This window comes from Hyperoodon ampullatus (genome assembly GCF_949752795.1).
Source record: "Hyperoodon ampullatus genome assembly, chromosome: 10".
Classification (NCBI taxonomy): domain Eukaryota; kingdom Metazoa; phylum Chordata; class Mammalia; order Artiodactyla; family Ziphiidae; genus Hyperoodon; species Hyperoodon ampullatus.
The window spans coordinates 84,902,648-84,917,065 of NC_136923.1; the positions used below are offsets into that span (position 1 = coordinate 84,902,648).

The following is a 14,418-nucleotide window of genomic DNA, read 5'->3' on the forward strand; positions in this document are numbered from 1 at the left end:
AGAAAGATTGTATACCTGTGTTATAAATGACTATCCGTCAAACTAAGACGCATAGTTCCAACTGTCCTTTTTCAAGTTCTTAGAAATTACGTAATGCATTTTGTAAATACAGACTCTCAAGAAAACAAGTAACAAAGGGTGGTAAAGAAGATGGAGGAATCGTGCGTCTGGAACCCTTACATTATTGGCCACAAGCCGGAAACAAGCTCTTGTGTTGTTTGAGGGCTACCACGGAAGCTCCGGTTACTGAGGCCCGTGCGGACTTGTTTGAAAACTGCAGTCGCGCGCGCGGGAGTGACTCGTCCCTGCATTCTCCCTGCTGCTAGGCGATCCCAGGGCAGAATTGTGAGGGGATGTCACCCAGAACGGGGCTGTGAGAGGGGCATTTTATTCTCTCAGTAGTTAGCCTGATTCGCAGTCTGAAGTCGTTTTAGCATTGTTGACGCTTTTACAACAAAAACAAGTTAAAGCGAGACTGCCCTAAAATGTTATCCCCGGGCTGTGCTTTCACACTAAAGCAACGTATCCCCCACCCTCGCCCCGACACCCACACCCACACACTTCCCCGCGTGCAATGCCTTTCTGGGAACAGTTCAGTCCACCCAGTGCTTACTTGATGTTTCTCTTGTGCTAGGTTTTGAGCTTGGGATATGTTGTGAGGATGAAAAGGGGTCAAAAGTTCGTTAAGTGCATTACACTATAGAAGCAAGTTGCAATTACAGAAATTGCGTGCTCTTTTCCACCGGTGCTGCTTGAGTGTTAATTACGGTTAGCCAGTTCTTTTGCTTTCTACAATTCTCCTTTGCCCCAAATAGATACACGCTGGTTCAGAGCAAGGGCACCGGCGTCTCGGGTCTACCACACATCACTCAGCGCTGCCAGGAAAGGCAATGGCATCGATGAGAACTTGTCCCAAACCTGCAGACCAGGCCTACATCCCCTCGCTTTCTGCTCTCCCTCCCCAGTCACTCAAGACACAACGTTTTGCATTTATTGCAGATTAGAAACAAATGTCCTTTTGACATGGCTTCCTGGAGACAAGGTTTCACGTGAAACTCCTTGGATTCTTACGTGATTGCCTTCTTTACAGCTCTTTCCCACCCCACCTCCCCCTAGGAAAAAACCCTGCTTTTTTAAAGAGAAGTAGCACCCTCTGATGGTAATGGGCGGCAGAGCCGTACCCTTCCCTGCCTAGTATTTGTCTCCATTAGGCGACCAGCGTGGGGGATGGAGGGAGGCAGGCTGCTGTCTGGGTGCCTCAGTGCAAGCGGCAGGGAAGAAGGCCTATAGGCCCCAGCGGCCGGCATTGGCCTTCGGAGACCCGGCGGGGCGCGCAGGGGGCGCTAGGGTGCCGGGGGCGGGCGCCAGCGCGCACCAATCACAGCGCAGCGTCGCCCTATAAATACCGCGCACTTGGGCCGCTGGAGTTTTAGTGCTTTGTCAGGTTGTAGTAGTTTACTTAGTTCTTCTTTGTTTCCGTCATGTCCGAGACCGCACCGCCCGTTCCAGCTGCTTCCACTACCCCCGAGAAGCCTTCAGCTGGCAGGAAGGCGAAGAAGCCTGCGAAGGCTGCAGCAGCTGCCAAGAAGAAACCCGCGGGTCCTTCAGTCTCGGAGCTGATTGTGCAGGCCGTTTCTTCTTCTAAGGAGCGCAGCGGCGTGTCCTTGGCTGCGCTCAAGAAGGCGCTGGCGGCCGCCGGCTACGACGTGGAGAAGAATAATAGTCGCATCAAGCTCGGCCTTAGGAGCCTGGTGAGCAAAGGCACTCTGGTGCAGACTAAGGGCACCGGCGCCTCGGGCTCTTTTAAGTTCAACAAGAAAGTAGCCTCGGTGGATAGCAAGCCCAGCGCCACAAAGGTAGCAGCGAAAGCGAAGGTAACAAGTTCTTCTAAGAAACCCAAGAAGGCCACCGGGGCGGCTGCTGGTAAAAAAGGTGTCAAGACTCCGAAGAAGGCTAAAAAGCCTGTGGCGACAAAGAAGTCCTCCAAGAGTCCCAAGAAGTCCAGGGTTGTGAAGCCTAAGAAAATAGGTAAGAGTCCTGCTAAAGCCAAGGCTGTGAAACCCAAAGCGGCCAAAGCAAAGGTGACCAAGCCAAAGACTGCTGCCAAGCCTAAGAAGGCAGCACCGAAGAAAAAGTAAAAGTCCTGGTTGGAAGCTGTTTCCAATAACCCAACGGCTCTTTTAAGAGCCACCTACTTATTTCAGGGAAAGAGCTTTAAGTACACAGCTCTCCTGTCTTACAAGTTTCATAAATTTCGGCCCCATGCAAAAACAGTGTGTTTAAGCCAATCCTTGCTCCACGTCAGAATTCTTTTGAGCTTAAATTCTCACTGTGGGATTTGTAAATTGATAACTGAGGAAGGTGGTGTTTTGGTTTTTTTGTTTTGTTTTGATTTTGGTCTCCCAAGTGATTTAAACTTCAACGCTTAGGATCTGTTTCCCTAGTCCCGTTTTAACCTGAAGCTTACATCTCTACCTGTACGTTAGAAATACCTGGGGGAGCTTTTTGAACCGATCCTGAAGTCCCATACCCCAAACATTCATCCTCAGTGGTAACTGCCTGTAGCTGCGATTGAACCCGTGGCTGAGGCTGGGTCCGTGTACTATGTGCTCATTTGTCTACTCAACATTTCCTTGGCGTTCTCTGTGAGACCAAAGTTGGGGACATTATGTTCTTGGGCAATATTGCTAAATCGGCTTTTTCCAAAATTGGGTGGCCCTGAAAAATGCTTTTGAGGAGATGTGGCTCAAGAGCTGTCTGACCTTGGGAATAACGGTGATCCTCTGGCTTACATGGCACTCAGATTGGTGTCCCTGAGCTTACTAGGTAGGCCTCACACGCCTCCTGCAGCGACATCACAGTCTAGCTCTGACCTTGCAGATCGTTCATGCTCGGCGACTTACCCTGGGTCCATTTGCAGGTTGTCAGCTAGTCCCGGCTTCTCTTGATAGAAACAGGACTGCCCTGATTGGATAATATTTGAAACTCCCACTCTGCCTAACTAGATTGTATTTCTCCGCCTGCAGGATTTTCAACCCTGGTGCGCAGCACCACGTTAAATACTCGGGGACACTTTCATAGAATTGCCCCTTTAAACTTTTGAAATTTTAATTCTGAGATTCATTTTAATAACGTCTTTTTTCACATCCGAGAAAAAAAAAGTACCATATGTTGAGCGAGGTTTACTCACTTTTACTTAGTGAAGCTCAATTAGTTGTAACACTTTTACATATGTGCATACAAATTCTTTAATAGTCAATTGTTTTGTTTTGTCTTTTTTTCCCCATTGTTTTGCATGGCTCCTTGCATCTCCTTAATGTCTGCCTTACTGTCACTTCACATCCCTACTCCCCTTTCCCAAACAGGTATGTAGCTATTCATGTTTTCCTTTGAATTCAGTCTTTTACATACACTTATCTATAAACATGCATGATTGTTTTCTTTTTCTGGTAGTGTTTTATTATTATTTACAAAATGGCGATATATACGCTTCTCTGCTTTTCTCTTAACCTTAAAGGAAATCCTTTCAAGTCAAATCTTTTTTTTTTTAATGTCCTGAATGTGAAGTAGAATAATTTATTCATCCATTTCATATTGATAAGTATTGACATCTCTATTTACAACTGCTGAGCATGGTGCAATAAACAATAGAATTCCAAAGCTGAAATTGCTAGATTAGTTAGAGTGTATTTTAAATTTCAGTTGGCCCTGACATAGCCTGAAAATGGCTCCCCCTCCTGCATTCCAACCATCAGGGTGTGATCTCATTAATTTCTGTCAGTCTAAAGGGGGTAAAATTATTTCACATTGTCACTTTGATTTGCATTACCATGACCACCAGTGCATCCTTTCTTTAAGTTCATTGGCCATTTGAATAAGCTTTTCAGAGAACTTCCATTTATATCTCTGCTAATTTTTCATTAGGCAGTTTGTCTTTTTCCTGCCCAGTTGTGTTTTTTATATGATAGAAAAATGAACCTTATACTTATCACCTGTGTTGCAGATAGTTTTCTACTCTTGGCTTTTATCTCTATATTTCCTTTGTTTATAGTATATTTTCCGTTTATATGTATGATATAAAATTTATTAGATATATATAAAATTTGAATATTAGACATTTTAATCACAGATGTATCTTTTATAGCTTCTAGATTTCCACTCTTGGTTTAGAAACTGAATCCCACCCCTCTATTATTTATTCACCTCCTAGCTTTTCTTCTAAAAATTTTTGCTTCTTAAAAAATGTTTAGTTTCTAATCCATCTAGAATTTGTTTTATGTAGTTTAAGAGAGAATCCAAGTTTACATCCTTCCAGATGGATGGCCAGTTGTTTTAACACCATTTGTTAAATAATCCATTCAGTTCTCACACTGAACTGAAATATATCATTTTTATTATTTATTAAATTCTTATATAATGAGATCTATTTCTGTATTCTCATTCTTTTCTACTGTTCTCTCTGTATGAGTCATGTGTCCTCAATTCTATTCCTAATTAATTTATTTCCTTGTTTCTATTGTGAATGGAATACTCATTTCCTATTTTTAGGTCTTACTGCTAGGAAGGAAGAAATGTATTGATATGTTGTATCCAGCAAACTTACTGATTTCTATAATTCTACTTTCTTTACTCCTTAAACTAAGAGCCCCTTGAGTTTTTCCTTGTCATTAGCAAAATAATTTTAACTTTTTTTGTTTTCCTTAAATGTGAAAACCAAGCATTTAATTTTCTTTTTGTATAGCATTTGCTAAGAATTTCCAAAATAAAGTTGAATAATATTTTTAGGAGGCATCCCTTTTTAGTTCTTGGTTTTAATTAGCATGGTATTAAGAGTTGTCTTTTAGAATAATATCTGTTATTAACTTTTTGTATCTCCATTATATTTAAATGGTTACCTTCAATTCCTATTTTACTTTAAAAAAAAAAATTGAATGGCTGCCATACTTCATGTATTGATATAATCATATGGTTTTTCTCTTTTAATTTGTTCAGTGCTTTCTTAGATGTTAAGCCCTCAAACTCAATGTGGCTGAAAGAATGAGATGAGTTTTCCTAAGGCAGTCACCTATAAGAGAGAAGCAAGTGTGTTGTGGTGGAGTTGGGGGAGGGTGAATCAGAAATTCTGTTGTGAAATTTGCAGAGTCCAAGAGATTACCAAGTGGATAAGGGAGTAATCAACTGGGTTCAAATGTTGATGATAGACTGAAGTGATTAGAAGCCTGAGAATAGTTCCTTGGTTTAGCAGTATGGAGGTCAGTAGTTTTGACAAGAGTAGTTTTGGGGAGGATGGAGTTGAATTAAGATGGAGTCATTGGTCTATGGATGGCATTTAAAGTCATGGGACTTCGTGAGGTCACCAAGGGGGCGACTGAGGTAGAGAAGAATATAAAGAAAGGGGAAAGGACAGAGGAGACCGGGCCCTGATCATTTATCATCCATAAATCTGAATCATTATTCTACCTCTTTGTGCTTCCATTTGCTTATTTAAAAGCAAAACGGTTAGATTAGAGTAGCGTTTTTCATGGCCTGTTAGGAATAGAATAGACTAGAACATATTAGAGTGTGCACATTGTAAGGATAAATACGGCTTCCTGGAATTTAGGCTTCAGACACTTATGTTGTTAGGCATATGCGTGTACGTTCTGGGTCATAAAGAAGAAAGCATATCTTATTGGGGTTACAGTCAAAGTAGTCTGAAATCCAGTGTTTAACATGCTCCTTATGGTCTTTTACAATTCCAGGAGTCTATTGTTTTGATGTTCTGACCACAGAATTATATCAGCTCTAACATCCATGTAAGAGGAGACAGACTTGAAATCAATCTCATTGATTGTCTGAGAGATCTTCTGAGACAAGTAGGTAAGAGTGGTGACACAGAAATTATATTCTTTACTAATAATTGGTTTGATTATCCCTGCCTGTGGGGTTTTTTTGAAAGAAAAGAAAAAAGAGAGGGACAGAGAAAAGAACAGAAGGTTATATGACTGCCAGAACAATTGAAGACCAGTGGGGCCTCCTTAAGAAGATATAAACCATAAATAAGGGGTTTTGCTGTGTAAGATGTACAATAATAACACGTAAAAGAAAAAAAAAAAAAGATGAGGAGAGAACTCTCTCATCTTGATGCTACAAGTTTTATTGTATCCTATGTGGCCAAAGTAAAAACGGGGAATATTGGGGGAGGAGAAGGGAATTTGTTCTTTTCTTTATACCACAACATATTTTTCAGCTCTTCAACAATGTGCCCATGTAGAAATATGTAATTATTCTGCATATAAAAACAGAACTGGATTAAAAAAGAAGTACTAACTCCTAAATAGTAAAATGGCGGCCTTGCAAATACCCACAGTATTCCATTGTGCGATGCTACATAGTTTATTTCACAAGTCACCTATTGCTGGATTCTTAAAAATTTAGTTAACAACAATTACATAATCATTTTCAAGTGTGTCTCAAAAGTAGGTCCCCAGAAGTTGGATTTCTATTGCAAAGGGTGAAAAGTAACATTGCAAATAACAGGGCATGGTAAAAGTATAACAATGGAAGCTTAAAAACAAATACAAATACCTAAAGACAAAAATATTACTAGATTTTAACTATCATGGGTCACATCTTTTTATTTTATTTTTTAATAAATAATTTGATTCAAAAATCAAAACTGTATGAAAAGATATTCACCTAGAAGTCAAGTTCCACACCACTGTCCCTGACGACACAGTTCCCCTTCTGCTATTTCTTTATGCAAACAGAAATGAAAAATATATATACTCTTCCTTCTCACCCTTTCATAGGATAATATATACATGTTCTCTACCATTGTTCGCTTAGCAGTATGTCCTGGAGCTGTGTCTACAACAAGAAACAGAGGTCTTCCTTTTCCTTTCCATGGGTACATGATATTCATTGTGTAAAGGAACAACGGTTTATTCTGGTTTCAGAATCTCTATATATATTAGTGAGATTAGCCCTTTATAATGAGTTGCAAAATATTTTTTTCAGATAGTCATTTGTCGTTTAACTTTGATTATGATAAAATTTGTTATGCAGCCTTTTTATTTTTATGCAATTGAATTTACCAATATTTTCTTTCATGGCTTTTGGATTTTGAGTAATATTTAGAAAGGTCTTTCCCACTTCAAGAATCAAAGGAATTCGCCTATATTTTCTTTAAGTACTTCTGGCTTTTTGTTTTGTTTCGCTTTTATGTTTCAATCTTTCATCTACTTGAAGTTCCTTCTGGTGTTTTACAAATGGCTATCTAGTTGTCTCAGCACTTTTAAAAAAGTCCATCTTTACTCCTAGTGATTAGAAATCCTTTCTTTATTGGATACAAAATTCCTGTATTACTTGTCTATTTCTAGACTTTCTATTCTGTTGTGTCAGTCTTTCTGTTAAGTACTAATACCACATTGTTTTAATTGAGGATTGATGATCCTTTATAAAATATGAATAAGATCATCCACTCTTCCTGTTCTTATTTTTCAAATATAGGGCAATTGTAGGACAATTCCAGCTTTTCAAAGAACTGTGGAATTCTTAGAGCTAGAAAAGCCTTAGAAGTCATTTAGTTTTTGTTTCTTCCAGGGAAAATTCTGTAGGAATTAACGTGCTCTCTGAACTCCACCCCACAGCATCTCCTTACCAGCTATTAAAGGCCAATAATATCTTAAGGGTAGTACGCTTTTACGTCGAATCTATACTGAGCCATGGTCAATGCAAAAATGTGAGAAGAAAGGGGAGTACATTTTATAATTTGTGGGTGTTCTCTTTGAACTAATTTATCACTTCTTCCTCTAAACTCTCTGGAGGGTCACGATGCTTCCCTTTCCACATGGGAACTCCTAACTACAAAGGGAGATGTAAGGAAGTAGGTGAAATATTATCATTCCGGTACCTAGGAAGATGATGTAGGTTTGGTAAACAGCCACTCTCTGCCACACTTCTGCATGTTTCTGTTTTTTAAAGGCTCATTCACTTATTTGTTGACTCTTCAGAGAGAGGGCAAGGTCCAAGTGTGCAAGCCTAGACAATGTGCAGGTTGAATTATGTCCCACCCACCCCCCCTTCCCCCAAAAGTTATGTTTAAATCATAACCCCCATTTCTTCAGAATGTGACCTTATTTGGAAATAGGGTGGTTGCAAATGTAATTCAGTTAAAATGAGGCCACGGTTGAATAGAAAGGGCCCCTCTGATTGGCAATTCCTCGTAGACCAGCTCCCGCCAGTTCGCGGAGGCCTGGACTCCATTCTGCGGCCGCCCGTCCCACCTGCCACCCGCCTGCCAATGTGGAAGGGAGGCCGCAGCCCGAGGGCAGCCCCCAGGGGACCTGCTGCCCACCCTGCTTTAGTTGGGGGGAAACACGTGGCCCGAGTGGGGGTGGGACCTTGAACGCCCCCAGGACCCACATCTGGAGAGAAATGAGAGTGCCCCGTGGAGGGGGGGAGGTGCTGAAGTTATGTTGTGGTTCGTCTGTGGTGTGGTGGGCCTGGGTAAGGCTAAAGAAGTGACACCCGGCAACACCTCCCGGGGAGAAGACCCTTCAGCGTCACCTACAGAACCGCAGGATGTCAGTCCTCTGCCTGAGCTCCCCTCTCTCACGTCCACATCCCTTTTTAGTTTGTCTGGAGCAGGCCAGTCTTCAGTAAGTTATTTAAAAGCTCTCTAGGTACCAGAATTTGCTTCAAGGGCTGAGAACCACTGATCTGGGCGGAGCCCCTCACAGTAGTGAATGTTGTTTCTTTGTCGATCTCTAAAACTGAGTTAATATTTTTCTGGAGTAATGGTAGGCCCATAGAAAGAATTGAATTACCCAGGATTCCACAAAGATTAAGTGATGGTGGCCCAAGAATTCCTCTTCAACAGGTCAGAAGTATAAAAGTGCTTTGCAATCATTATATAAATCAACAAAAATCCTGTTTATTGTGTTGTATACCTAGTGCTTTGTGCCTGAGCACTTCTCACTACAAACTGGGATTATTGACCCACTATTACACTTGAGGAAGTGGATGGAGGCACAGAGGGGTGGTGTCACTTGTCTACTTGTAAGTCAAATCAGAAATTGGACATAGATCTGTCTGGATCATAGAAAGGTGGAAATTTTTATTTTTAAATTTTACCTAATATCTTTAATGGATCGCATGATGTCCAGAGAACTAAAACAGGAACTCAGGAGTAGCATCAAGATTGAAAAAAGGAAAAAAACCAGTCCCATCCTCAGAGAACCTAGAGAAAAGAGATACAGGGAGACTGATGGCTGAGAGACAAGATGCGGGAAGGAGAAGGAGCTCTGAAGACTCGAGGCCCTGCCCATGAATTGGAGTGATGAGCGGACACCCAGTTCCTGGAATATGACAGATTGGATCATTTTTACTTGTCCACGGGCATCAGGATAAAATCAAGGAGATTAGCATAATCTCTTGGCCACAAGCTAATTAATATGCTAATCAAGCACCTTCTTGAACAACGATCACTGTCTTCCTTATTCCTGGTGAAGGAGGGGCTTTTTTGGGGTGAAGAGCCTATGTGCAGAGCTTCCTGCATTTCCAATCCCAGCTGCCTGATAACACCGTTCCCTCGCTGCGAGTCCCAGAGAACCGGTGCACAGGCTTCACTTCAGGCTGTTGGTGTGAGTGGGCGTGAGAGGCAAGGCTGAGAGAGGAGGATGTGAGGAGCCGTTCTCACAGAATCCCAGGCACTGAGGCTGTTTGTGTGGATGAAGAAAGTGGAATTATTGATGGTGCTGAGAGCTCTAATAGACCTTGTCTTTGGGGAGAAACTGGTGCTGAATCTACTGAGGACTAGGCACTCAGAATGTCTCTGCATCTCTGTCCCTCCTTAATTTAGATTTTGAGACTGTATGCAGCAACTTTCTTATGATAGATTGCAAAAATTGCCCCAAATTTATCTCATCTTATTGCTCATTACAATGTGACATTGTAGCTCCTCTCATCAAGAGGTGGAGTTTATATCTCTGTCCCTTGAATCTGGGCTTGGCCAAGTGATCTAACAAATGTGACCTGAGCAGATGCTTGAAAAGAGCCTGGCACATTGCAGCTTGTCCCTGTCTTGGTTCTCCCACAGCCCTGAAACACCCATGTCACGAAAGAGACTGAGCTCGTCTGCTGGAGAATGAAGCACCCAGTCAACAGCCTACCAACTGCCAGACTTGCAGGTGGGGCCATCCTATATTACCCAATGCCAGCTCACTCTCCAGCTGATAGAGACACAGGAGAAGAACCAGCAGAATTCAACCCTGACTACAAGAACCACCAGCTGACCTACAGAATTGTAAGTGAATAAATGGTAGTAGTTTTAAGCAAATAAGTTTTGGGGTGGTTTGATACTCATCAAAAATTGACACATGCTTAGTGAATGGCCATGAATTAGTCTTCTAGGACAGTGACAGCTTTGCCTGTCCTTCAGAAGAAGCAACCATGCTTCTGCAGCAAATCCCAGATGCATCCAGCTCCTTGTTCTCTCCCCTCCCCCCTCCTTTTTTTTTTTTTTTCCATTTTTATATCCCTCCCTTTCCTACATTAGGAAACAGAAGTGGGGATTAATGAAGTGGTCTAGGCTCCAGTGATGTTTTCACCTGCAAACTTTAGCATTCTCCATTCCCATCTCCTCGGAAAGATTCTCCCATCTGATTTACCAGCCCATAGTTTTTCACATTATCAAAGCCCCTCCAGGTTCCCAGCTCCTGGAGGGGTTGGCTGATGACAGTGAGAGTTATGGAAACAGAAGAGGTGGGTAAGGGAAGTGGGGGAAAGGGAAAGAGGGAGATAAGAATATATCAATAGTATTTTAAATAAATGTTCACATACTGTGACTCGGAAACTTTCTTTCAAAAACCCACCCTGAGGTAAGCAAGAGAAGTGAAAACCTACTTACATACAGTGATGTTCATTTGAACATAAGTTATAATTGCAAGAAACAACCTGAGCCTATGTGCTATTATGAGATCGCTACAGTCACTTAAAACCACATATTAGCATGTTTAATGCCATGGGGGAATGCTCACACTGAGAAAAACATGCAATATCAAATATATGTATGGGGAAGGTGATTTACCACCACAGTAGGAGTGTTCATTCCTTAGAACTGAGAGTATAATTTATTGTATTTTACAGTATTCCATAATAAATATCTGTTAATTTAATCATTTAATATCTATATCTTTCTATACATATATTTATATATAGAAAGAGGACAAGAGTGGGGGAGGTAGCAGTGGTTGCTGTCTCTGAAAAGTTGAGCTCAGATCTGGTTGTGTGTGAAGGTGGTAACTAAGATGTGACCCCAGAATGCAGGGTGTTGGCACAGGGACGATGGAAAAGGCAGTCACAGGTGCATTCCTGACCTGGTTCCCACTTTGAGCACTTGCTTTCATTTCCCTGGATGTCCTCTGAGGCACTGTGTAGATGGGGTCTCAGAACTGTTCGTCTGAAGCTCATTTGGTTGAAGCTTTATCCATCCACACCATTACCTCTTCAGTTGAAGTTTTACTCCTGGGATGTTAATTCCCTAACACTTTCTGTCTGCCAAGCTGGTGATCAAAATGAGCTCACCCGGCTTCAGAAAAACCTGGGAAAGACTACTCTGAACCTAGAACACATTATGCTCAAAGGCTCTTGGACCAGAATGACCTTGGCATTGTCTAGGACCAAAGAGAAGGCCACTGTACATGGAAAATGAGAAGTGGGAAGAACAGATTATTAATCCAGGAAGGCAAGGTCTGCGGGGCCAGAATTTGCCTTCTAGGCCGTTATGAGGAGTTTGGACTTTACCTGAGAACAGACTCTTTCTGTGTCAGTTGGACTGTTTATGTTCCTCTGCCTCCTTCAGTTGTTATCCTGTCTGTCATTCCTGCAGTTCCCTGCCTGTCTGTGTCTCTGGTCCTCTGCCGCAGCACCACGTACACTACACATACCTGACCCTTCATGCAATTACAGGGGGAGGGGGTGTCAAAAAGGTATGAGGAAGGGGCACCAGAGGGCCCCTCTTCGTTTGTTTCCTGGCTAAATATGTACCAGATGCTGAGGGTTTTCCAGACTGGCCACGTGAGACATTGGTCTGGGTGGGTGTGGGAGCCACACTCCCTGTAGCTCTCTGATGAATCTTGCTCAGAATTCTAACAACGTAGAGCTAAGCTGCCCGAGTTCATGTACTGCCTCACCAAGGTGGAAGGTGGCTTTGGACTAAGTTCTGGCTAATGGGATGCAAGCAGAAGGTTGTAGGGTAGGTAGTAAAAAGATAGCTCTTGGATACATGTCCTTTGCTCAACTTCTGTATCTCTCCATCTTACCTCTTGGAATGAAGGTGTGATGCCTGGAGCTTTAGAAGCTGTCTTGGATCCTAGGGATGGTGGGAGGGTTGCTGGAAGGCTTGGCGATTTTGTGGAGTTGCCATACCAGCCCTGGACTTTCTGGATTTCCTGCACTTCCCCATCTGGACTGCCTTTACATGAGAGAGACATGAACTCATTTCAGCCACTGTCCTTTTGGGTTTTCTATTCTATAGAACTTAATTGAGTCTTCAGCAGTACAATGAGTTGCTATCCTTAAAAAAAAAAAATGCAGCCATAAATCCATGAGCTCTTTATTTGTTTTGCTTTTTTCCCCTTATTTAATTGGAATTCTGTAACTTTCTGAATTTCATTTGTATGTATTAGTCTGTTTAGATTTTCTTTCCCTTTCTTCAGTCAGTTAGGTCTTTTAGTTTCTTTTTTAAAAAGTCACTTAGTCAAGATTTTCAATTTTATATGCACATAATTCTTCAAATTGTTCTCAAAATTATCTCCAGTATATGCTTTTTCATGTTTCCATTTTTTCTGTATTCTCCTTTATAAAAAATCTTTATTAGAGCAGCCAATGGTTTATCTAACATAGTAGAATTTTTAACCCATAAGGACAAATAGGACTTATTTTTCTTTCTATAACTTGCCTGCACCACAATCAACTTGTAATTTTATCTTTCTTATCCTATGGTTTCCAAAGATTTATTTTGTTAACTAAAATTTTTTTTTCTTTAGTTGAATGTTTATCATCATTTTTTCTTGGTCAGCAACTTAAGTGTTTAAGGACATAGAATTTTCTCTGAGCAAAGCACTCTAGGCCCTGACACCATTTTAAGGAGGCCACCCCTCACTGGGCAGGACTGTACTTGGATAAGACAGGACTGCAGGGCACCTAGAGGTAGAGATGAACTTAGCAATATCCAGATGGTGCCTTCACTTATCCTGCACGAAGGTGGGGTCTCTCAGTTATCCAGTGGGTCTGAGGCTCCAGAGTGGGTGCATGTGCTTGGACTATGGGGACAGAGAACAAATAACATTGGGGTTGCTTGTATAGGGGAGGAAACAATCATTTTCCTCTACCCATCTTAGGTTCTCCAACCAGGGACCTGTAAATTAGACTAACAAGAGAAAAACAAAAGTTTATTAACATGTTGTGAAATAATTATAAAACATATGTACATATATATATATATATATATATATATATATATATATATATATATATACACACACACACACACACACATATACTGGCCTCTTCCCTTGGTTCCTAGTACAGAGCTCCTAAATCCCTTGGAACTTCCTAGGTGATAGGAATGTCTCTTGTTCTAATGAGGTAACTCTTGGTGAGCTCCTGGATAGGTCAGGATGGGGGCTAATCACCAGAAGGACCAGGCCATGATTAGTTGCTTGGAACTTTCAGCCTCACTCCCTAGCCTTTGGGAATGGAGGAGGGGCTGGAAATTAAATTGATGGTTGATCATGCCCACATCATGAAGCCACCATAAAAATTCTCGAAGTACAGGGTTTGGAGAGCTTCAGAGTTGGTGAATACATCCACATGCTGGGAGGGTGATGTACTCCAACTCCATGGGGACAGAAGCTCCTGTGCTAGGGACCTTTCTGGACCTCATCCTATGTATCTTTTCATTTGTTTGTTTATTTGTATCCTTTATCATATCTTTTATTATATAAAGTGTTTCTCAGAGTTCTGTGAGGTATTCCAACAAATGATCAAACCCAAAGAGGGGAACACGGGAACCTCCAATTTATAGCCAGTCAGTCAGAAGCACAGGTGACAACCTGGACTTGCAACTGGCTTCTGAGATGGGGGTAGGAGGGTGGTTATTGCTCAAGCAGATCTCACCAGTTCTGGTAGCCATCCACACTTACTACATCAGATTATTGATGGCTCAGATTATTAATGGCTTACTGTGGCTCAGATTATTAATAATGTCAGTGGTTAGATGAGTCATTGCATTTTTTATTTTCCTGCTCTTTTCTGCAGTTGATAGAGACAATTGCAGCTTTTCCTCATCCCCCATCTATGAGTTTAAATGGCACCAAACAAACTGGGAGAAGTCAGACCTCCTGGTCTCTGAGTCACCCTCCCGGTCACTCA

At 41.7% G+C, this 14,418-nt stretch overlaps 1 protein-coding gene across 1 annotated transcript; it reads left to right on the top strand.

Annotated features, from left to right (window-relative positions):
* Positions 1–1,481: 1,481 nt before the first annotated feature.
* H1-1 (H1.1 linker histone, cluster member) lies at positions 1,482–2,138 on the top strand (the record flags this gene model as incomplete). Its single annotated transcript, XM_079712040.1, has 1 exon — positions 1,482–2,138. The coding sequence occupies one exon, from the start codon at positions 1,482–1,484 to the stop codon at positions 2,136–2,138; it is 657 nt and encodes a 218-aa protein (XP_079568166.1).
* Positions 2,139–14,418: the final 12,280 nt, after the last annotated feature.